The sequence below is a fragment of the Pristiophorus japonicus genome, chromosome 7 (assembly GCF_044704955.1).
Source record: "Pristiophorus japonicus isolate sPriJap1 chromosome 7, sPriJap1.hap1, whole genome shotgun sequence".
Classification (NCBI taxonomy): domain Eukaryota; kingdom Metazoa; phylum Chordata; class Chondrichthyes; family Pristiophoridae; genus Pristiophorus; species Pristiophorus japonicus.
In genome coordinates, this window is record NC_091983.1 from 17,039,710 (window position 1) to 17,064,841 (window position 25,132).

The 25,132-nt window shown below is 47.3% G+C and overlaps 1 protein-coding gene across 1 annotated transcript in view; it reads right to left on the reverse strand.

Moving 5' to 3' along the window:
• LOC139267082 (collagen alpha-1(XIX) chain-like) overlaps positions 1-25,132 on the reverse strand; it is a 679,874-nt gene that overhangs the window by 156,068 nt on the left and 498,674 nt on the right. The window contains exons 23-29 of the mRNA XM_070884859.1: positions 20,706-20,759; positions 19,479-19,523; positions 13,910-13,972; positions 13,108-13,161; positions 11,537-11,578; positions 8,222-8,263; positions 368-412 (exon numbers count right to left, since the gene is read on the reverse strand). Coding sequence (XP_070740960.1) covers positions 368-412; positions 8,222-8,263; positions 11,537-11,578; positions 13,108-13,161; positions 13,910-13,972; positions 19,479-19,523; positions 20,706-20,759 — 345 coding nt within the window. The remainder of the gene's footprint in view (positions 1-367; positions 413-8,221; positions 8,264-11,536; positions 11,579-13,107; positions 13,162-13,909; positions 13,973-19,478; positions 19,524-20,705; positions 20,760-25,132) is intronic.

Genomic DNA, 25,132 nt, shown 5'->3' on the forward strand with positions numbered 1-25,132 from the left:
CTAGGGGGCATCATTTCAGAATAAGGGGTCGCCCGTTTAAAACGGAAATGAGGAGGAATTTCGTCTCTCAGAGGGTCGTGAATCTTTGGAATTCTCTGCCCCAGAAAGCTGTGGAGGCTGGGTCTTTGAATATATTTAAAGTGGAGATAAACAGATTTTTGAACAATAAGGGAGTCAAGGGTTATGAGGAGTGGGCGGGGAAGTGGAGTTGAGGCCAGGATCAGATCAGCCATGATCTTATTGAATGACGGAGCAGGTAAGAGGGGCTAAATGGCCTACTCCTGCCCCTATTTCTTATGTTCTTATGTTATGATTACTGGCATGACTGAGAATGTTTGAATTTATTTTATCAATGCAACTTACGTACCACATCTCCATGTTCTCCCTTGTCTCCCTTTTCTCCAAGTTCACCCTTTTGAAAAGAAGGAAAATTGATTTACTTCATGGGTACAACACACATGGTGGGCAGTGCAATCAGCCCTACTGTAAGCGAGCACATGCTTGCTAATGGGACACCATGTTTAAGCTCATCCATACTAAAGAGCCAACAATTCTCCCTCTGTTTACAGGTCAGGCAAACAATGAAAGAATATAACCAACATTATCGCCACCTCGCCTCAGCATGTTGCACTTTAAATGCTACCCATTCAAATATTATTCTTAGTCTTAAACATGTTATTTAAATCATATCGGTGTAAAATGACACTAGAGTAAAAAAGCTCTTCAATTATAGGACTTAAAATAGGCACCAAATGCAAAAAAATACACCAGGCTGTACCATAACTGCTAATTGCTGATATAAAAAGTCCAGCTTAACACCTTACTACTTCAAAATAAAGATTGACAAACACATATGAGCTACTTATCGTTCTTGGTAAATTCCTGTTGGCTTAAGTGGATCTACCAACTGCTTGATGTCTGATTTACTAGAAGTAGGTAGACCCAATCATTCAAAAGCCCAATTGATGGTGCTTGGGTGACATTCACTAGTGTTACAGTAAGGAGAATACATTAATGGGCTAAAAATTCAGTATCTCCTGGTTTGAGGCAGTGACACTGCCTGGTCGCTAACTTTACTGTCGGGTGATGTTTACCGCCTCCAACCAGGATATTCACTTTTAGCGCTCCAATGGGGAGTGGAACGCTAACTGAAGAATTCCACAACCCTCTTAGGATGCTAATGGGGCAGGAGCGCTGCTGAAGTTGAGGCGCTAGGATACCGGCACCTTAGCGCCTAAAGAGGTGAGGTGGACCAGGCCAAAAATGGAAGAAACTGTAGCAACAGTCTTCTCGAGGTCAGAAAGGTAAGTAACTGTAAATAAAGTGCAATCTGAACACTTACCTGGTCAGTCCTTCAGATATCGCCCCGGGATCCTCTTTGCAGTGCCTGCTTTCCCTGTCGGGAGCAGCGCCAGGCGCTACGGCGGGCGAATGCAATCAAGTTGGTGAACGCGGTGCTAAGAGGGCGTTGCCCGCGCGTGACGTCACCAAATGGCAGCGCTGCTGCTAAACCACCAATGAAGTTGGCGGCAGGCTGTCATAGCATGGCACTCGGGCGCTAGGGGCTTACCGGTCCACTGGCGCCCCTCTCGGGCGCTAACAGGTGGCACTAAGCCAACAAATTTCTAGCCCCAGGATGTCGAACACTATGGTTAAGATTTTCATTTTAGCATCGATGTGAAGCGTAGCAGCACAACTCCAGAAACAGGTGCTGATCTGATGCAAGACTTGTACCTCCGTAACACTGCCCCGTATCCGCCCCAGCATCAGCCCATCTGCTGCTGAAACCCTCGTCCGTGCCTTTGTTACTTCTGGATTCAACTATTCCATTGCTCTCCTGGCCAGCTTCCCATTTTCTACCCTCCGTAAACTTGAACTCATGCAAAAGGCTGCTGCCCCTGTCCTAACTCGCACCACATCCCATTCACCCATCACCCCTGATCTACATTGGCTCGCGGTCCGGTAACGCCTCAATTTTAAAATTCTCATCCTCATTTTCCATCCCTCTGTGTCCTCACTCCTTCCTATCTCTATAACCTCCTCCAGCCCTACAACACTCCTAGAACTCTGCCCTCCTCCAACTCTGGCCTCTTCTCCATCCCCCGCTTCCTTCATCCCACCATTGGCGACTTTGCCTTCAGCGGTCTAGCCCCTAGCTCTGGAATTCCTTCCTTCCACTGCTCTCCTTCTTTAAGACCCTCCTTAAAACCTACCTCTTAGACCAAGCATTTGATCACCTGTCCTAATGCCTCCTGCTTTGGCTCGGTGTCAATTTTTGTCTGATTACGCACCTGTGAAGCGCCTTGTGACATTTCACTACATTAAAGGCGCTATATAAATACAGGTTCAAGTTGTAAAGTGAAGCAGTGTGATATCTCCTGCTGGAGGTCATAATGCACTTGCGCTTGGAGTACACTGCCAGTAGGTGATTAAAAAGGGTTTGGGAGATCCAGTGTTCCTTCTGGGCTCTTTATAAACTTGTTATAGAATCTCAATAATAGTATTAGATAATGGACATTTAGCCCACCCTCTCCGAAAAAAATAAAATAGCCACTTGGGGAGCAAAACTCTGCAGATGTGTGTACACATGTTTATACACTCTCCTAATGGGCAGTGTGATTCACAGTAAGGCACAGCTCTCAATATAACTCAGATGCTGCTGGCTGCACATGCACTCCACAGATACTGGTCTCAGGCCTGGTATTTCAGTATAACCGCAGTTGTATTGTTCTTCTTCTTAGGCAATCCCTCGAATCAAGGGTGACTTGTTTCCACGCCAAAAAGAGATGAGTTCTATGAGTTCACAGGTGTTTCAGTGAAGGACCTAATGTTCCAGATCCCGAACTACATGTTGAAGGGTGGAAGATGCCTGTGCGTGGATTTTTTTAATGTGCGGTGGCCGTTGCACACCAGCCACCACACGGGCGTGATACAGCTTTGTCTTGGTGCAGTGGCAAGGGTTAACCAAGATGACTGGAGACCAGCTCTGCTGCACGGACCTAGTGCGCACACATATCACAGTGTGGGCTGGCCCGTGCTGCCCCCTGGGCCCTCACCTCTTCTGGGCCCCAAACTCACACCTCTCCTTCGCCGCTCCTGCTGTACCTGCCCACACTCCAATCACCAACCTGGGTTATGGTGATGTTCAATCCAGTCACCCTCTTCACAGCCGTCGCCCTCCCGGGCCAGCTCGTGTGTAGGGTTAGGGCAGTTGAACTCCCCAAATACTGGTCTCGGGCCTGGTATTTCAGTATAACCGCAGTTGTATAGTGCAGAGTTAGGGTTCGGGCATATTTCTGTATTTCTGATATTTCAGTACTTCAGTGTAACCACAGCCTATCTGAAAAGCAGAACATCCAATCCCCAGTCACCACCCCAGTTCCCCACGGGTGCTGTCTGACCCTCTGTCCTGCCCTATTGTAGAGGGGACTTTAATTGTGATCAAAATAAAAAGTTATTTAAGTAAGGGTTTGCCGTGCCACGGCAAAGATTGAAAAATCAAAAGATGTTGCTGGAATTCTATGATGTGATCCTGATTAGTTCAGTAATTCCCTATTCTGGCCCTGATTGAATCAGTCATTTTTAAAATATTCATTCTCCGAATGTGGGCGTTGCTGGCAAGGCCGGCATTTATTGCCCATTCCTAATTGTCCTTGAGAAGATGATGGTGAGCCTTTTTCTTGAACTCCGATTTGAACCCATATGGTGAAGGTACTCCCACAGTGTTGTTAAGGAGGGAGTTCCAGGTCTTTGACCCAGCAGCGATGAAGGAACGACAATATATGGATGGTGTGTGACTTGGAGGGGAACGTGCAGGTGATGGTGTTTCCATTCGGCAGATTAGGAAAAGGGGAGGTGCAACGAGACCTGGGTGTCATGGTTCATCTGTCATTGAAAGTTGGCATGTAGGTACAGCAGGCGGTGAAGAAGGCAAATGGTATGTTGGCCTTCATAGGTAGGGGATTTGAGTATAGGAACAGAGAAGTCTTACTGCAGTTGTACAGGGCCTTAGTGAGGCCTCACCTGGAATATTGTGTTCAGTTTTGGTCTCCTAATCTGAGGAAGGACATTCTTGCTATTGAGGGAGTGCAGCGAAGGTTCACCAGACTAATTCCAGGGATGGCTGGACTGACATATGAAGAGAGACTGGATCAACTGGGACTTTATTCACTGGAGTTTAGAAGGATGAGAGGGGATCTCATAGAAACGTATAAGATTCTGACGGGACTGGACAGGTTAGATGTGGGAAGAATGTTCCTGATGTTGGGAAAGTCCAGAACCAGGGGACATAGTCTTAGGATAAGGGGTAGGCCATTTAGGACTGTGATGAGGAGAAATGTCTTCACTCAGAGAGTTGTTAACCTGTGGAATTCCCTACCGCAGAGAGTTGCTGATGCCAGTTCATTGGATATATTCAAGAGGGAGTTAGATATGGTCCTTACGGCTAAGGGGATCAAGGGCTATGGAGAGAAAGCAGGAAAGGGGTACTTAGGGAATGATCAGCCATGATCTTATTGAATGGCGGTGCAGGCTCGAAGGGCCGAATGGCCTACTCCTGCACCTATTTTCTATGTTTCTATGTTTCTATGCATCTGCTGCCCTTGTCCTTCTAGGTGGTAGAGATCGCCTACATGACACTGGTAGAGAGGGTTTAATGTTTAGGCTATACGATGGGGGGTTGATCAAATGGATTGCTTTGTCCTGGATGGTGTCGAGCTACTTGAGTATTGTTGGAGCTGCACACATCCAGGCAAATGGAGAGTATTCCATCACACTCCTGAATTGTGCCTTGTAGGTGGTGGAAAGGTTTCGGGGAGTCAGGAGATGAGTCACTCATCACAGAATACCCAGCCTCTGACTTGCTCATGTAGCCACAAAATTTACATGGCTTGTCCAGCCGAGTTTCTGGCCCATGGTGGTCCCTAGGATGTTGATGGTGGGGGATTTGGTGATGGTAATGCCATTGAATAGCAAGCGAGGTGGTTAGACTCTCTCTTGTTGGAATCGTCATTGCCTGACACTTGTGTGGCGCCAATGTTACTTGCCGCTGATCAGTTCAAGCCTGAATGTTGTCCAGGTCTTGCTGCATGTGGGCACTGACTGCTTCATTATCTGAAGAGTTGCGAATGGAACTGAACACTGTGCAATCATCAGCAAACATCCGCATTTTTGATCTTATGATGGAGGGACGGTCACTGATGAAGCAGCTGAAGGAGGTTGGGCCTAGGACACTGCCCTGAGGAACTCCTGCAGCGATGCCTTGGGGCTGGGATGATTGGCATCCAACAACCAGAACCATCTTCCTTTGTGCTAGGTATGACTCCAGCCTGTGGTGAGTTTTCCCCTGATTACCATTGACATCAGTTTTACTGAGGCTCCTTGGTGCCACTCGGTCAAATGCTACCTGATGTCTCACCTCACCTCTCGAATTCAGCTCTTTTGTCCATGTCTGGACCAATGCTGTAATGAGGTCTGGAGCTGAGTGACCTGATGGAACCCAGGTTATTGATGAGTCAGTTCCGTTTGATAGCACTGCTGATAACTCCTCCCACCACTTTGCTGATGATTGAGAGTAGACTGATGGGATGTTAATTGGCCGGATTGGCGTTGTTCTGCTTTTTGTGGAATGGACAATTTTCCATATTGTTGGGTAGATGCCAGTGTTGTCGCTGTACTGGAACAGCTTGGCTACAGTCCCTGCTCGGCTTTGTAATTCCCTACTCTGTTTCTTATTAGCTCAGTAATTCCATGCTGTATCCCTGATTGGCTCTGTAATTCCTTCCACTGAATCGGATTATGCTATTTGTTCATTCAGCAGTAAATCACTGTTATTAAAATCAACACATTCATTATCATTCGGTAAAAAAACACTCAGATAACATTACGGCCAAGAGGAATGTCTGGCCTTGTGCTCTGTGTCTGTCCCAAACTCTTCTATTAATGGGATTCTAATGTCCTGACATTAACTTCCCATGCCTTACAAAAATGGGACGTGGTCGGGGTGGATTAGCAATGGGGCGGACTAACAATAGGGCGGATTAACCGCGGGGCGGATTAACCGCGGGGCGAATTAATTGTGGGGCGGAATAACCGTGGGGCAGATTAATCACGGGGTGGATTAATTGTGGGGCGGATTAACCATGGGGCAGATTAACCGTGGGGCGGATTAATCACGGGGCGGATTAACCGTGGGGCGGATTAACCATTGGGCGGATTAACCGCGGGGTGAATTAATTGTGGGGCGGAATAACCGTGGGGCGGATTAATCACGGGGCGGATTAATTGTGGGGCGGATTAACCGTGGGGCAGATTAACCGTGGGGCGGATTAATTGTGGGGCGGATTGAAAAAAATTTAAGTCCTACCTTCATCTTCAAACTCGGCCCGGGAAAGCAGCGGGCCGGTGTGGGAGGCCACTCGGCCTGGGCTTGGGGCGGGACAATGCACCGGGAGGCCACTCGGCCTGGGCTAGGGGCGGGACAATGCACCGGGAGGCCACTCGGCCTGGGCTAGGGGTGGGACAATGCACTGGGAGGCCACTCGGCCTGGGCTAGGGGTGGGACAATGCACCGGGAGGCCACTAGGCCTGGGCTAGGGGTGGGACAATGCACTGGGAGGCCACTCGGCCTGGCCTAGGGGTGGGACAATGCACCGGGAGGCCACTAGGCCTGGGCTAGGGGTGGGACAATGCACTGGGAGGCCACTAGGCCTGGGCTAGGGGCGGGACAATGCACCGGGAGGCCACTAGGCCTGGGCTAGGGGTGGGACAATGCACCGGGAGGACACTCGGCCTGGGCTAGGGGCGGGACAATGCACCAGGAGGACACTAGGCCTGGGCTAGGGGTGGGACAATGCACTGGGAGGCCACTAGGCCTGGGCTAGGGGCAGGACAATGCATCGGGAGGCCACTAGGCCAGGGCTAGGGGCGGGCAGGAGAACTGATAGAAATAACTGGCAGACAGGAGCACTATCAGTTCTCCTGCCCGCCCCTAGCCCTGGCTGAGTGGCCTCCCGGCGCGATCGGTCTCTTAAAAATTACTATTTATCCATGTTATTATTTAACTGTTATTGTATAATATATATAATATATAAAATATAAGTTAATATATAATATATTATATTAATTTCTTATAGTATGGTATACGTTTGATATATATGTTGAATATACTGGCCTCTGTTTTCATACTCAGAATCAGAATCATATACGTAATGTAATGAACATGAACATGAACAAATATAACTATCGGCCTATTTGGATCAGTTTGCCCAAGGCTCCATCAGGCCCTTAATCCGGCCTTGGACGTGTGTAGGATAAAAATGTTGTCAGCGAACTACTCACCTCATGCATGGTGTCTTCACATCTTTCACCATTTTAACAGGTACAGTTTGGGCAGCCAGCCAGGCCCTGGTCCCAGGCAGGCTAGAGCATCACTGAAATTCAAAAGTTGGGGTCTGATGACGTAATTCAGACAACATTTGAACAGTGTGCAACCGGGTTTGGTGCCACACAAGTGCAGGATTGTTCCTCCTGGGTTTTCCTGCTTGTCCACGATCACCTATCTACCGCCTCCCCCTACCCCCCACTCCCCCACCCCCCCACTTACCTGACTGCCAGAGACCTTGTTGCAGGTTCTCAAACGTTGCTTCCTGCCTGACTCCCGCCCAGCGGCCTGACATCATTGACGACCGGGTTTGGCCGGAATTTGTGTCTGGCGCATGTGGTCCGTGAGTTAAAATGGGCCGGACCTCACGTTAGAGAACTGGGGCAAATGTAACACTTGACCTCCTGCCCCCTCACCCCCACCCCGCTTGCCTCTTGCCCCAGGCTGAAATCGGGGTTCAAGTGATTTTTTTTCCCCCCGGCGCAGTTTACATGGTTTGCTGTAAAATATTATACAGTGGGGGAAAATGCGCTGATTACAAAACAAAGTGGTTAAAAAAAGGGGCCACGTGTTGGGTACTGTTCAGTTGCCTAGAGACAATAACCATGGATTCATTACAAACCACCTTCTGCACTAATTCATTGCTTTCCAATCTGCAGAACTCCTCACTTCCCTCAATCTTTCCTCCCTCCTGAAATCTATCTGTTTTAAAACCCAACCACTCCTCCTTGCTTGATCTCACCTTCTCTCCTATTCTTCTCAGCCTTGTCCTGCACCCAGGGTGCTCAATAAAGAAGCAAACAGTGGTTGTGAGGAGCCCTAAGAATTAGGAAAACTTACAGGCGTTCCAAACTGCTGCAGGCCATATTCTGAAGCCATTCCCTGAAATAAAATAAGAGACACAATTATTTTTGTTTTACTCTGACATGCTCACATATAATAGCAGCTTGTTGATCGGTGGAAATTAAGTTTGTGAAGAATTTTGTCAAAACAAGCTTATAGTCCCACTCCATTCCCATTCTTCTTGCCCTTTGTGTAAATGGTCCTCTTGACAGCTGATGACCCACAGTTGCCACATTGTGCTTGAAGTCGGTCCAATATCTGCCCATCAGCATTCTGCTGTGCGGTGTGTGCTTTGACCTGGTTATACTTATGTAGTGTCAGCTGTGGCTCAGTGGGTAGCACACTCGCCTCTGAGTCCAAAGGTTGTGGTTATGAGCACATAAATCTAGGCTGACACTCCAGTGCAGAGCTGGGGGAGTGCGGCACTGTCGGACATGCCGCCTTTCAAATGAGACGTTAAACCCAGGCCCCGTCTGCATTCTCAGGTGGATGTAAAAGATCCCAGGGCACTATTTTGAAGAAGAGCAGGGAAGTTATCCCGGGTGTCCTGGCCAATATTTATCCCCCAATCAAGATAACAAAAACAGATTACCTGGTCATTATTACATTGCTGTTTGTGGGAGTTTGCTGTGTGCAAATTGGCTGCGCATTTCCTACATTACAACAGTGACTACATCCAAAAGTACTTCATTGGTTGTAAAGCGCTTTGAGACGTCCATTGGTCATGAAAGGCGCTATATAAATGCAGGTCTTTCTTTATGCACATATACATGGTCTGTGTACTGAATTGGGTATAGCTTCTGTGTACCAATACTAAAATGTGTAGTTGATTTTTATTTTAAATGTGAAATTTTGGTTTTACTTGTCGATTCCCTAAATTAGTGCATTAAATGATTACTACCTACTTTTAAATATTTCCAATTCTATTCACATTTGGGGAATGGTAGCATAGTGGTAATGTTGTTGGACCAGTAATCCAGAGGCCTGGACAAGTGTTCCAGAGATATGAGTTCAAATCCCACCACGGCAGCTGGGGAATTTAAATTCATCTAATCGAATTAATCTGGAATAAAAGGCTAGTATCAGTAATGGTGACCATGAAACGACCCAATTGTCATATAAAACACATCTGCTTCACTAATGTCCTTTCAGGAAGGAAACCTGGTCTGGCCTATATGTGACTGTAGACCCACAGCAATGTGGTTGACTCTGAACTGCCCTCTGAAATTGCCTAGCAAGCCACTCAAGCGCAATTAGGGATGGGCAATAAATGCTGGCCTTGCCACAGCCCAAGAACAAATTTTAAAAAATGTATTGGAGCTCATTCATTACAAGCCACTGCAAAACACAGAGATGGGGGCCAATCCTCTTGAGCACTCCCTCAAAGATGAGCTACGCAAACAAGATAAGGCTTTGTTGTGGAATTCCGTGGCCCCAGTTCAGGACAACTTGAATATATTTTCTGAACTTTTCTCAAAGGCTGCAATATTGGCTATGAGAGGCAATCAATACAATCAAAGGCCCTGGAACCTTATCTCCTGAGGTTGGATGACTCGGCTATTTTGCACTCAATGTCCTGATGATCCATTGAAAAACTGAGCTCATCAATGGAAAAACGGATTTGAAATTCAATTAAATCCCATTGTGCAAACTGCTTCCCTGCAGCTAGTCAGAAGAGAATGCCTTCACAGGGAAGAAACCTTCAGAGAAACACGTGGGAGTAGGCCCTAAGTGAACCAACCCATTGCATCATCATTGGAAAGAATAGTTTCTTATACGTGGTCCTGGACATGATGCGGGCGATATGTGCAAGGCAGTACATATTGCTCATCCCACTTACCCTAAGCCCACTTCTGACTGGAGCCACATGTAGCCTAACGTGGATGAGGTGACAGGTTCCCTTCCATGAATGAAATTATTGAACCATTTGGATGTTTGCCTGGAATTCCATGTAGGCCACACAAGGTAGGAGAAGAATGTTCCTTTCCTTCAAGGATATTAACACATCCGCGCAAACACTCACAAACATCGTGAGGTTGGGACAAGTTTCCAATACAATCAATTTCTTCCAGTAAAAAGCAATGAAAGCAGGCCGCAATGAAAGGAGGCCATTTGGCCCATCATGCCTGTGCGTCCTCTTTGAAAGAACTATCTGTAATGTATGCACCTGTGAGTATGCTCACAGGTTTGTAGAGCTGTTGCGAGAGGTGGGCGCCAGAGGGACTGGTGTGCATCATCACCCCCGGCAACCAAATTGTAACTTGATTTTAATATCTAAATTTTAATTTGTTTAAGTTTGTCAGTTTTAATGTCTCCCCCACCACACCTTTTAGCCAGGAGGCACTTGTATAATTTGTGTTTCTAGTGCCCTTGAGAAGTTTTTTGGAGTGTGCAAAACCCCCCCCCCTTTAATCAGGGAGGCACTTGATTACTGATACAACTAAAATAGTTGTAGAGCTGTTGAGTTGGGAGTGGCTTAGCCAGTCACGTGATGTTCACAAGACTCAATAAAACCCCAGCCAGTTGGGTCTAGGTCATCCACAATGAGGTATGCAGTTGTGAGCCTGGTGGATGAACTGGTAATGTGTAGTGTGATTGTTAAACCTTTGCTAATAAACCAACTAGTTCTTAATAGCAATGTGTTGCTATGAATTCCTAAGCAAAGAACCCATGAAGCAAATACATTACACTATCCAATTAGTCCCACTCCCCTGCTCGCTCATAGCCCTGCAACTTTTAGTCCTGACAGTGTGTGTCAAGCGGGAGCATCACAACTGAGCTCGATCCCATCTTCAATCACTGTCCACACACGAGCACCAATCAGTGATGAGGAGCGGGGGCCGTCACTGATTTTATTCCCCTCAATAGTCCAGAGGTACTGAGGCCAACTGCTGCACCCCAATGGAGCATGGCTTAACTCAGCACCAACTAGGAATTGAACCTGGGACCTTGCTGATCTGCATAGTTCATTTTCAAGCCAGCAGTACACTTACCAATCAGGCCAACAGGGGAGACTGCCATTATTGTTGAAAAAAAAAAGGCGTTTTATCTCAGGTCTCTTCCCTAGGAGAAAATGAAGGAGCTAAACGGGCCATGTACTACTTTTTAGTGTTGTGTACAAGAATACATTTTGGTAGGAATTGTACCATCTTATTGGTGGAATAAAAGTTTGTCATGCACACTTGTCCTGTAGACAGTGCCCCTTTAAGCGGTGTCACATTATTCCAACATTGTGAGCTGCAATGTTTCCAATGGATGTTTATTTGGAAATCTTTTAATTTATAATACAAACAATAGGAAAAGGTAACTCACCAATCCTGGCGGGCCTGGGGGTCCTGTTAATCCAGTATCACCCTGAAAAATTTGTGAAAAATGTAAATCTTCCGCACTACATACTAAACTGGTGGGCAGGGGGAGGAAGGGAGGGAGACAGTTACAGCCTGCTTCACATGACAGCTGCTAGCTTGTTTTGTTTCAACTCTGCAGCTGCTTCAGCTTGGTGACTCAGATTTATGCTCAAAGGCATCTCTACGATGTAAGCAAACCTGAAACAGGAGAAGGCCATTCAACTTATTGAGCTTGGCCCTTCCAACAAGGCAGAGTAAAGCTCTCACTATCATAGACCCCTCTTCACACCCATGGGCAGTGAGGCATCAGGGAGGAAACTTGACACAAAATTGTCCTCCCGCCCCCCCCCCCCCCCCCCCCCCACTACCATCCCCATCAAAGCTGATTAATGCTCCATCCATCTGCAGCCTGAGAAAGGAACTATCGGGCTGAGAATCTGATTAAAAGTTAAAAGATCAGAAACAGATGATCAAATACTCTGTGGGAGATACTTTCCACTCCAGCAGCCCATCAGCATTGAATAATGTTGGTTAATATGCTTGATTGACCTCCTTGGAATTTTTCTTCAAGTTTGAGAGTCAAAGAGAAATTGCCCCGCGATTTATCATCTTGAAGGCTTTATTTACCAATATTAATCCTGAGACTGCCAGGCTCACTAGGTCGGCAGTTTAAAAAAAAGATTTCAAGTAACGCGTACGATGCTGAAACAAATCCTTACCTTACAGTAATAAACATAGGAACATAAGAAATAGGAGCAGGAGTAGGCCTTTCGGACCCTCGCGCCTGCTCCGCCATACAATAAGATCATGGCTGATCTTCTACCTCAACTCCACTTTCCCGCCCGTTCCTCATATCCCTTGATTCCCTTAATATCCAAAAATCTATCGAGCTCTGTCTTGAATATACTCACTGAACCTCCACAGCCCTCTGGGGTACAGACTTCCACAGATTCACCACCCTCTAAGTGAAATAATTTCTCCTCATCTCAGTCCTAAACGGCCGACCCCTTATTCTGAGACTGTGACCCCTGGTTCTAGACTCCCCTATTAAAGATACTCAAGAAGTCAGGAGTGGTTTTATTGCTGTAATGTCAACGTTAAAACTGGCCCCGAAGGTAATTTTTCAGCCAGCCAATCGACATGGTCATGTCATAGGTATAAGCAGGCCAATCTATGATGTGGTTTTCTTGCATCTAATAGAGGAGCGCTACTGCCTGCCAAGCTGGCAACCATCCCGATGAGATAAACTTTCGGCATCTTCATTCTGTTCTTGCTTTTCTCGTATTTCATTCCCTCTTTGCTGCCTGCATGTATGCAGGACCTGCCTATGTCCCCTCCCGCTGTGGCGCACTGCAGAGCTCAGTCCCTGCCCATCACTCCATCCAATGGCTCGCCTAAACCACCTGAATGGAGTGTGAACAACCTGGAACATCAGTTAGAGCTGGTGATTGTCCTGGGGCCTCCTGAACCAGTGATTCCTGTCCTCCTATGACAGCTCCCCGGCATTCATAAGAACATCCAAGATGGGGTCCTTACCTTTGTCCCTTTCTCTCCTTTTCCACCACCGGGGCCTTCTTGTCCAGGCACACCCTGCAAAAACAAAATACAGGACTGATGATAAAACACGAAGGGCTGGATTTTCGTTCTTCTGCTGCCCCTGTTAGCGCCCCAGAGGGCGGCAATGGCGGTGGTAAGCACTTCCGGGCGGTCGGCCAGCTTCCAGCGTCCTGCCGGGACATTCGGTGCCGGTATCGACAGGAATGTGGAGCATTACCACCCGCAAGAGGCGAGCCAGTGTGCAACGCCCCTGGTTGTGACACCGGTTTGATTTTTAGCTGATCCGTAGCGCTCCGTAGAGCGCCCTGCTGGGACCACCTGTGAAAACTGGCAGTCCAAGATGTAGCCACCGCAGTGAGGTAAGTACTATCCACTTCGGGTAAGTGTGATTGGTTTAAATGTTATTTTTTTTGCGATTTATGCTGTGGTGGCGGAGTCATTTATTGGGAATATTTTGGGTGTTTTTTTTCAGGTTCACTCCCACCCCTCCAGGCCCCTCTTAGAGCGCTTGGAGGCCTCGGGATTTTCAGTTGCTCAGTCGGCCTAGTGCCCTAAGAGAGGTGTGTAACGCCTCCCTTAACGCTCCACCCCACACTCAGGGCCCAGCTGGTGAATTTTGCTGACTGAGGCGCAAACTGTTCCCGGGCGCAAACTTTATCGCCCCGCCATCATTACCGCCCCGAAATGGGCAGAACCGAAAGTCCAGCCCTAAGTACTTTCTCAAATATAGATTAATGCTGAAAAGCAGTTGAAGACCATTGACCAATTCAAAAACACTTACCGACTCTCCTTTTGTCCCTTTCACCCCGTTCTGTCCTGGGTACCCGGGATCTCCTCGGTAACCCTGTGAAACATAGCTATCGTTATAATTTGTTCAAAGGGACATTGGTCTCTAATCTTTACTGTTTAAATATCCTCAGTGGGGAAAAAGTTGGTCATTTCCTCATCCACATTTGGTTTCTAATCCATCACAGTTTTCATATGGATCTCCACCCATTGACATGAATAACAGCATAACAGGGTAACTGAATTGGTTACCACTTTACAACAGAGCACCCCCCCCCCCTACTCTTTAAAGTAGGACAAATACAGGACGTCTCTCCCTGAGAGGAGGGAGAGGATAGTAACAGACTTCAGGAGGACATTGACAGACTGATGAAATGAGTGGAGACATGGCAGCTGAAATTTAATGTGGAGAAGTGTGAAATGATTAATTTTGGTAAGAAGAATGAGGAGAGGCAATATAAACTAAAGCGTTCTGATGAAGGGCCATCGACCTGAAACGTTAACTCTGTTTCTCTCTCTCCACAGATGCTGCCTGACCTGCTGAGTATTTCCAGCATTTTCTGTTTTTATTAACCTAAATGGTACAGTTTAAAAAGGGGTGCAGGAACAGAGAGACCTGGGAGTTTACGTACTCAAGTCTTTGAAGGTGGCGGGATAAGTTGGTAAGGCTGTTAATAAAGCCTATGGGATCCTTGGCTTTATAAATCGTGGTATAGAATACAAAAGCAAGGAAGTTATGCTAAACCGTTAGAAATTATCTGTTCGGCCTCGACTGGAGTATTGCGTCCAATTCTGGGCACTACATTTTAAGAAAGATGTCAAGACCTTGGAGAAGGTGCAGAAGAGATTTACTAGAATGGTACCAAAGATGAGGGACTTGGGTTGTGTGGTGGGATTAGAGAAGCTGAGATTGTTCTCTTTGGAGCAGAGAAGGGTAAGGGGAGATTTAATAGAGGCATTCAAAATGTTGAGGGGTTTTGATAGTGTACTTAGGGAGAAACTGTTTCCATCGGCAGGTGGGTCGGTAATCAGAGAACACAGATTTAAGGTAATTGGCAAAAGAACCAGAGGCGGAAATGAGGAGAAATATTTTTATGTTGTTGTGGTCTGGAAAGCACGGCCTGAAAGGGTGATGGAAGAAGATTCAATAGTAACTTTCATAAAGGGAATTAGATAAACACTTGAAAATGAAACAGTTGAAAGAGCAGAGGAGTGGGACTAATTGGATAGCTCTTTCAAAAATCCGGCACAGGCATGATGGGCCGACTGGCCTCCTTCTGTGCTGTAGCATTCTACGATTTTACCCGAGCTGCTGTAACTGTGGTGCAGTACACATGACGGACCAGCAAGGTATTTCTGGCGCTCACAGTATGTCTATTGGCTCTGTGCGGGAGATGGGCAGCACAGTGCTGACTGATCACAAACCTGGGCAGTTGTGTGTGCAGTGAATGGAACTCACATTAACTGGTGGTGAATGGGGAATGGATTCAATTCATTTCGTCTAGGACTATTAAAATGGAAATTGCAGTAGCTTTATCAGACTGCCTATCTGATCAATTGCCACTCACTAAACCAGCATTATATTCACTGCGAGGAGCAAAGTGAAAAGAAACTAATAATTATAAAAAATGTTGGGAAAACTTGTTGAACTCGCGTCTTGGAGAAGTTGAACAAGCTGGGCCGTGGTTATTTTGTACGAGAGAAGGAAAGAGACAGACAGACAAAAGAACTGCTTTACAAAATAATATTATGTGCGTGAGGGAGAGACAGAGAAAGAGGGAGAAAGAGGTCGAGGGAGGGAAATTGAGTGGAGAGAGGGAAAAAAAGTGGAAAGAGTACAGGAGAGGGGGAGAGGCAGAAAGAGGTAGAAAGGGGAGGGATAGAAAAAGAGGGAGGTAGTGACAGAGAGAGAGACTTGTTTTACCTCACTTACTGAGATTACTGCAAAAGATGCTGAAAAGACCCATTGTTTCCTTGTGAAAAAGGTTTCTTCAAGAAGGGGGCAGTTGGTTGCTTCTGGGAATAGAGACTGATGTGGCACTCAAAATATTGATGGGACCATTCTATTACACTCAGAAAGCTGGGAGCTCACCATATAAAAAAACACTGGTAATCTCTGTTCTATGATTTGCTGGCCCACAATATTTGAACCTTCAAAATTGTGTGCCCAGGAATCTGTTGAATTTGTGCTAAGTTCCCGATGAATGGAGTATTTCGCCAGGGATGGTAAAGATAAAGGCCTAGATTTTAGCCCGGAGGTGAGTTCTGTGGGTGGGGGTGCTGTTGTGAGGTCGGGAAACGGTATGAACAGGTTTCCCGAAGGCCCTGCATGTATGTTTATAACTTTTTTTTTTCTGTTGTGTTCCCGCCCTCAGGCAGCCTGATTGACAGGCTTGAGGCCCTTCTGGCGGAAAGCACGTGTCACTAAGGCTGAAGGAGGTCAGGCTGTTCTAGTGGTGGGCAGTGTCCCAATCTGGCAGGGAGAAGGGTCCGATGGTGGTCGGGGGGGGAGCAGATGTTGGTCGGTGGGGTGGGGGGGGGGGGGGGGAGGGGGGGAATCCCTGATGGTGGTTGGGGGATCCGATGGTTTTCGAGAGGGATCCATCCGATGGTGGTCAGGGGGAGCAGATTGTGGTTGGAAGAGGTTCGATGAAGGTGGGACAGGGTCCGATGGTGGCCAAGGGGTCCGATGGTGATCGGTGCGGGCAGGAGACAGATCAAGGGGGGAGGGGTAGTGGGTTTACTGGCCAGCTTGTTGGGCCTGGAGGAAGCGCTCTTCTGCTCATCCTGGCCCAAAATCAGTGCTGTAAAAGGTACTTACCTCACAGATTCAGTCTTTCTCACCTCCTTTTGGCTGCCCCTTTGCTTTGCATGTTCATAAAATGTACCCTTTTATACTGTCCAAAACACACAGATTCCCTAAGCTACCAACAAGCCCTTTTTGAAGCTGTGATGGAAAATGGCACTTCAGGCAAGGTGAGTGATGCATATATACCAGGAGGTGGCAGCAAACCCCTGCTCCAGTGGTGAGATGTAGCAGCATACCTGACTCAGGAAATGGCACCCAGCAAGATGTTTATTGAAGCAAATCCTACAAATGCAGGCTATTACTGAACAGATCAAATATGATAAAAATGCTCTATGGTAAGGAATATGAATTAGTAGTTGCTGCGCTGGGCACTTCGAACTGCTGTCTGTTTATATATGCGATATTAGCACAGGAAACAATGGACAGCTGTTATGATTAGTGCAGTTAACACTACACACACACACGCACAAAAAGAACTGGAAGGAATAAAAGCCTCTCAGCCCACGGAGCCTGTTTTCTCCAGAGATCAGAGATTCTCATCCTTGTTTTCGAATCCTCCATGGCCTGGCCCTTCACTATCTCTGTAATCTCCTCCAGCCGTACAACCCGCTGAGATCTCTGCACTCCTCCTGGCTTCTTGTGCATCCATCACTCCACCATTGGTGGCCGTGCCTCCAGCTGCCTAGGCCCTAAGCTCTGAAGCTCCGCCCCCCCCCCCCCCCCTAAGCCATCTCTATCACTCTCTCCTCCTTTAAGACACAGCTTTTGGCCTTCTGCCCTAATAACTCCTTATATGGCTCGGTGTCAAAGTTTGTTAGATCACGCTCCTTGCACCTTGTGACGTTTTACTGTATTAAATGAGCTATACAAATGCAAATTGCTGTTGCGTGTCCACCGAATCTCCGAAGGGAGGCAACGAGCCACGGATAAACTTCCAAGAAGATACCGTTTTGTGGGATTTCTCCCAGACTTCCAGATATAATCAACTGAAGCTGCAATTTTATGACCAACACTTACACCATGGAGCAGTAGTAATGGTCCTGGTTCCCAACATGCAGGGCACTGTGTCAGCACAGCACTCAGCATCTAGCTCTGCCCTGGTCATGGGTCTCCAGCGAAAGCTGCTGCTGGTTCGTCAGCACTTCCACATCCCCATCATCACAGGCAGTCCCTCGCAATCGAGGAAGACTTGCTTCCACTCTTAAAATGAGTTCTTAGGTGGCTGAACAGTCCAACACGAGAACCGCAGTCTCTGTCACAGGCGGGACAGATAGTTGTTGAGGGAAGGGGTGGGTGGGACTGGTTTGCCACACGCTCTTTCCGCTGCCTGCGCTTAATTTCTGCATGCTCTCGGCGACGAGACTCGAGGTGCTCAGTGCCCTCCCGGATGCACTTCCTCCACTTAGGGCGGTCTTTGGTCAGGGACTCCCAGGTGTTCGTGGGGATGTTGCACTTTATCAGGGAGGCTTTGAGGGTGTCCTTGTAATGTTTCCTCTGCCCACCTTTGGCTCGTTTGCCGTAAAGGAGTTCCGAGTAGAGCGCTTGCTTTGGGAGTCTCGTGTCTGGCATGCGAACTATGTGGCCTGCCCAGCGGAGCTGACCGAATGTGGTCAGTGCTTCAATGCTGGAGATGTTGGCCTGGTCGAGGACGCTAATGTTGGTGCATCTGACCTCCCAGGGGATTTGTAGGATCTTGCGGAGATATCATTGGTGAGGGAGAATGTCCAATAAACCGGGGAGGGGAAATCCAAATACAACGCTATTTGAAGGAAGTGCACATTCCTGTCAAGTGTCCCCTGTTCTACAATGTCACAAACTCCATATTCCACAGCTGCTTCAACCTTGAGGGTGACACTATTAAGACCCCTCTCAGTGACCCCCTCACATGCACCAGCAAGAGATAATACAACCAACCACCAGGGAATGCGATAGGAAAAGAGCCAATAGATTTTCGCTTTGACTGTAGTGTTGGAGCATTGCAACAATCCCTGCAGTATTCCACTGAGAACAGCTTATAATCTGCACAATTAAAGAAATAACTACTTATACATCCCCTTCACCTAAAAAGAAAGACTTCCATTTATGTAGCTTCTTTCACAGACTCAGGATGTCCCTAAGCACTTTACAGCCAATTAAGTACTTTTTGAAGTGAAGTCAGTGTTGTAACGTTGGAAACAAACTGCAGCTAATTTGTACACAAACAGCAATGTGATAATGACCAGATAATCGGTTTTTAGTGATGGTTGAGGGATAAATATTGGCCAGGACACTGGGGATAACTCGCCTGCACTTCTTCGAAATAGTGCCATGGGATGTTTTACCCGAGAGGGCAGACAGGGGCGCCTCAGTTTACAATCTCTCCGACAGTACAGCGCTCCATCTAGTCGTCAGCCTAGATTTGGTGCTCAAGTCGCTAGAGTGGGGCTTGAACCCACAGCCTTCTGACTCCGAGGCTGCAGTGCGACAAACTGAGCCATGACTGACTCTTGTGAGGGAGTTTGCAGAAGATTTCCTCAGAAGATTAAATGGGTGGAGTAAAGTTCATGACTGAGCAGATTGTACAAAAGACATGTGGAAGGAGTTTAGTTGATAGGCCAACAGACTTTTCTCATTCCAGGGCTTCTTTATGCTTTGAGAGAGAGTTTTCCCCCAGACCTGAAGGCCCAACAATCTGCATGTGGGAAAGTCGCCTTATTCCATGAATTACTGGGTCACAATAGCAATCTATTTAAACTTTGAAAACATTTGTTCTTACCTTTTCTCCTTGAAGTCCAGCTTCTCCTTTTTCACCTGGATCTCCCTAAACAAGGAGACAAGGATTTAGCTTGGGAATCTAACCTTAAATATCCAAGTGTTTCACGATAGAAATCTGAGCCGAGTTTGAGGTTGACGAACGGTAAGAATGTAATTGGGAAGCCCGGCAGAGGTGAAGCATCAACATATGGAACTGGGAGTGGCAACCATTTTACTGACCCCTCTTAAAGGGAAACCTTCAAAGCATTTTACAAACTTAAGTCAAACCCATATTTGGTTTATTAGCAAAATAGAATCATACACCACAGAAGGTGCCTGTGCCTTATCGTGCCTGTGCCGGCTCTTTGAAAGAGCTACACAATTAGTCTCACTCCCCTGCTCTTTCCCCATAGCCCTGTAATCTATTCCCTTCAATACTCTTCAGAAAGTTACTATTGAATCTGCTTCCACCACCCTTTCAGGCACTGCATTCCCGATCATAGCAACTCGCTGCGTGAAAATGTTTCTACTCACTTCCCCTCTGGCTCTTTTGCCAATTGCCTTAAATTTGTGCACTCTGGTTCCCGACCCTCTTCCCAGTGGAAACAATTTCTCCTTTATTTACTCTGTCAAAAAACCACGCATAATTTTGAATACCTCTAGTAAATCACCCCTTAACCTTCTCTGCTCTAAGGAGAACAAACCCAGTTTATAGAGTCTTTCCACATAACTGATTTCTCATCAATTCACAAAATATCTGAATTTTGGTCCACTTTGGACCAGTCTGGTTGTCCAATGAGTCTACGCGTTCTATTCTTTTGTTGACCTAGTGAAACTATGGGCTGGATTCTTCCTCTTTGGGGCGAAGGGATTAAGGGGTTATGGGGAGCGGGCAGGGAAGTGGACCTGAGTTCATGATCGGATCTGCCATGATCATATTGAAAGGTGGAACAGGCTCAAAGGGCCATATGGCCGACTCTTGCTCCTGTTTCTTATGTTCTTATGATCTAAGGAGTAGTCGGACGGGACATCCACGCAGATCTTCAACTCAGCCCCACCTGTGACCCATTTCCCTGGGTCAGGGGTCACTCGTGCACAGTGGGCTCCCAGCAGGATTACTGCCACCAGGAGAGTGTCCGTCAGGGCCCAGCCGTGAAATGCCATTGCCCCTGCAGCACCAGAGGAGTCCCTGGGCTGTCAACAAACACCTCGATGTATTCCATCGATCTGAACAATCAGCCCATTCTACCTTTTCACCAGGTCTTCCCAAAAGCCCGTCTTTTCCCGGAACTCCCGGATCGCCCTGTGAAAGAATCAACAATGACAGGTATCAGCGGCATGCAAACATTGCTGCCGTTTGTCGAACCTTGTTGGTGCAGACAGTGCAGAGTTGGTCTTTCCCAACACACAGAAACCGCTCGGTCTGGCAGCTGCCAAGTGGAATTGTTTGGCTAACCTTCGTTATTTTCAGAAAGAGTAAAAAAAAATGCCGCCGGCGCTTTCCGCGTGAACTCTCCCAACCTCCCGCTGTGACCTTGGCGGGAGATCGGTAGCGACCTCGGAGAAACGGCCGTGTGCTCCATTTTTCATGGGGGATTCCGCCAACGTTTCGGTGGACATCGGGAGAAGCCCTGCTGAGATTCCACCTCACAGTTCCTTGTCCATGTAACACCTGATTGTATCTCTCTTTTTTGCAGAGAGCCCTCTTTGTTCAATAGGGATATAATAAAGGGCCAGAATTTGCTGGCAAAGAACCAGCGTGTTTAATGGCACACAGCGTTATTAGTGTGTAAATTGTTCAAGCAACTTATGGCGAGGAAGAGTTACCCCGTGAGTTGCAATTCGCCACAAGCTGAGGGACGATTTGCGCTGCTCTGCCGTGAACCTTGTGTAAACGGGAACTCGCTCTCAACCATCCTGTCAGTTTCAGGAAAGTGCTGAATTTGCGCTGTTAAAACAAATGAAGCTCACCGCAGAAAGTTAGGGCTGGTACTTAACAGCGTAGGGACCTTTTTAATGAGGAGATTTATGTTCCTGCAATGCCACACAACCTCTGCGGCTGAGAAAGGGAAATATTTAAACTGGTTTCTCATTCCTGCAGGTAGTAAATTGTTCCGAGAGATTTTTAATCGCTGACCTTCCCATTCCTCTCTTTCCCCCCTCCACCTCACTGCACTCCACACTATAATTCAACTAAGGAGCTTACTGGCACCATGGTGCTTGTTTTATGAGTGGAAACCAGGGCTTGAAATTTCCGCTCGGGTTTGCCCATTTCCTGCAGTAACTTTCCCGGTGTTTCTCCGGGGATTCCATCAATCTCCTGCCCAAGTTAGGGCAGATGATCGGGAAAATCCCCCATGGAAATTACTGGCAAGGAGCAGGAGGACTGAGGCAGCTAGGTTGCTTTCTTTTAGGAGCTGGGGATTTAATTTTCGGTATTGCCACGGCGTATATTGGAGGGCAAGGTAAGTCACTGCTGCTTTCTGAGACCCAGTTTAAATTCATGTCATTGCAATAAGCTGTTTGCGGTGGAAGTGGAGCCAAGTCATCCAAATTGGATTGCTGCCCTGTGTAATATATGCACCTGTGAGTAGGCTCACGGACGGTCAAGGGGGTCGTTCAGCCTCTCTTCCGTGGTTACATCCGAGCCAGGGTGTTCCTGGAGATGGAGCACGCGGTGTCCACCGGTACGCTCGCGGCCTTCCGCGAGAAGTGGGCGCCGGAGGGACTGGAGTGCATCATCACCCCCGGCAACCAAATTTAAATTTGAACCAAGTTATGGCAAAAAGTTAGTTGATTTATTTGTCGGTTTTAGTGCCCCTCCATTAATAAGGGGGCATTTGATTTATGGTTTTACAAAAATAGTTGTAGAACTGTTGCATTATGAGGGGCCTAGCCAGTCATGTGATGTTCACAAGGCACAATAAAACCCCAGTCAGTTGGCTCTAGGTCATCCATGATGAGGCATGTGAATGAACTGGTAATGTATAGTGTAATTGTTAAACCTTTGTTAATAAACCAATTAGTTCTTAATACAATGTGTTGCGATGAAAGCTTAAGCAAAGAACCCTTGAAGCAAATACGTTATACCCTGGTTCCTGTTTACAGCTATAAATTGTCTATATTGTAAACAGGTTCAATCAGTTCATAAGAATGCTAGAAATACAAAGAAGTTATAACACAGGAACAGGCCATTTACCCCCACCAATCAGTATTGGAGTTTATTTTCCATATGAGAGATAGTCCTAATCACATTACCCGCCCTATTCTCATATCCCCGGATCCCCTTTTCCTTCATCTGTCTCTCCAATCTAATCATGAATGTTGACCTTTTGCCTCCATTCACTAACCCTGAAAGTGAATTCCACAACCTCACTATTCTCCGTGTAAAGAAGGATATCTTGTGTATGTTCTCAATCTCTTAGATTTAATCTTGTACCTATGGCTCCACGTTCATGACCTCTCAACTACTGGAACAATCTTGCCTCTATTTAAACAAAAGCGAAATACTGCGGATGCTGGAAATCTGAAATAAAACATAAAGCCCTGTAAATACTCAGGAGGTCAGGGTAAATACTCAGGAGGTCAGGCAGCATCCGTGGAGCAAGAAACAGAGTTAACGTTTCAGGTCGATGACCTTTCGTCAGAGCCCCTGTCCTTCCTTTACATAATTTTAAACACTATTACCCTGTACTCTGCGAGGTTCTAATTATTGTGTATCTGTAAAGCATGCAGTCCCATGTTCTGCCACCAGGGAGCTCATCCCCTGAAGTTCCAAGGGATCCCAGCATCCCTTGGGAGACTGAAGTCATTGTTACTTTAACCTCCCTGTGTTAGGAACACAATAACTGGCGACGAGAATACGAATCCAACGCAAAGATGCAGCAAACTGTGGGCATCCTGGAGAAGTTCTCGGAGGGTGAGGACTGGGAAGCCTATGTCGAATGGCTAGACCAGTACTTTGTAGCCAACAAGCTAGACGGAGAAGGAAGCGCTGCAAAAAGAAGAGCGGTCCTCCTCACAGTCTGCGGGGCACCGACCTACAGTCTCTTGAAGAATCTTCTGGCTCCGGTGAAACCCACAGATAAGTCATATGAGGAGCTGTGTACACTGGTTCGGGAGCATCTTAACCCGAGGGAGAGCATGCTGATGAAGAGGTATCGGTTCTACACGTGCCAGCGATCTGAAGATCAGGAAGTGGTGAGCTACATCGCCGAGCTAAGGCGACTTGCAGGACAATGTGAGTTTGATGGCTACCTGGAGAAAATGCTCAGAAACATTTTTGTACTGGGCATTGGCCACGAGACCATCCTACGAAAACTTTTGACTGTAGAGTCACCGACCCTCAGTAAGGCCATTGCAATAGCACAGGTGTTTATGTCCACCAGTGATAACACCAAATAAATCTCTCAGCACACAAGTGCTAGCAATGTTCATAAATTAACTGGAACTGTGTTTGCGAGCAGAAATGTACAGGGCAGAACCCATGCGTCTGCAACTGCCAGCAGGCCTCAGATGACCCAGATGACTCAGAGTTCCCAACAAAGGATGAATGCAAGGCAATTCACACCTTGTTGGTGTTGTGGAGGCTTCCATTCAGCCTATTCATGCCACTTCAAAGGAGTATGTTTGCAAGAGCTGTGGAACAATGGGGCACCTCCAACAAGCTTGCAAACAAGCTGCAAGCTCTGCAAAACCTGCTAACCACCACGTTACTGAGGAAGATTGGTCCATGGTGGATCAAAGCAATCTCGAGCCTCAGAGAGAGGAGGCAGATGCTGAAGTACACGGGGTGCACACATTTTCGACGAAATGTCCACCTATAATGCTAAACATAAAATTGAATGGCTTACCCGTAGCCATGGAACGCGACACTGGCACTAGCCAATCCATCATGAGTAAAAAGATGTTTGAGAGACTGTGGTGTAACAAGGCATTCAGACCAGCCCTGAGCCCCATCCACACCAAACTGAGAATGTACACCAAAGAGCTTATCCTGGGCAGCGCCATGGTCAAGGTCACCTACGAGGGCACGGTGCACGAACTGCCACTCTGGATTGTCCCGGGCGATGGCCCCACACTGCTTGGAAGGAGCTGGCTGGGCAAAATCCGCTGGAACTGGGATGACATCCGAGTGCTATCACATGTCGATGAGGCCTCATGTACCCAGGTTCTTAACAAATGTCCTTCCCTTTTTGAGCCAGGCATTGGAAACTTTTCCGGGGTGAAGGTGTGGGTCCACTTGGTCCCAGAGACACGACCCATTCACCACAAGGCGCGAGCGGTACCTCACATGATGAGGGAGAGAGTGGAAATCGAGCTGGACAGGCTGCAACGCGAGGGCATCATCTCCCCAGTGGAATTCAGTGAGTGGGCCAGCCCGATTGTTCCAGTACTCAAAAGTGATGGCACGGCCAGGATTTGCGGCGATTATAAAGTAACTATTAATCGTTTCTCGCTACAGGACCAATACCCGCTACCGAAGGCAGACGACCTACTTGCGACGCTGGCAGGAGGCAAGACTTTCACCAAGCTCGACCTGACTTCGACCTACATGATGCAGGAGCTGGAGGAGTCTTCGAAGGGCCTCACCTGCATCAACACGCACAGGGGACTGTTCATCTACAACAGATGCCCATTTGGAATTCGGTCGGCTGCAGTGATCGTCCAGAGAAA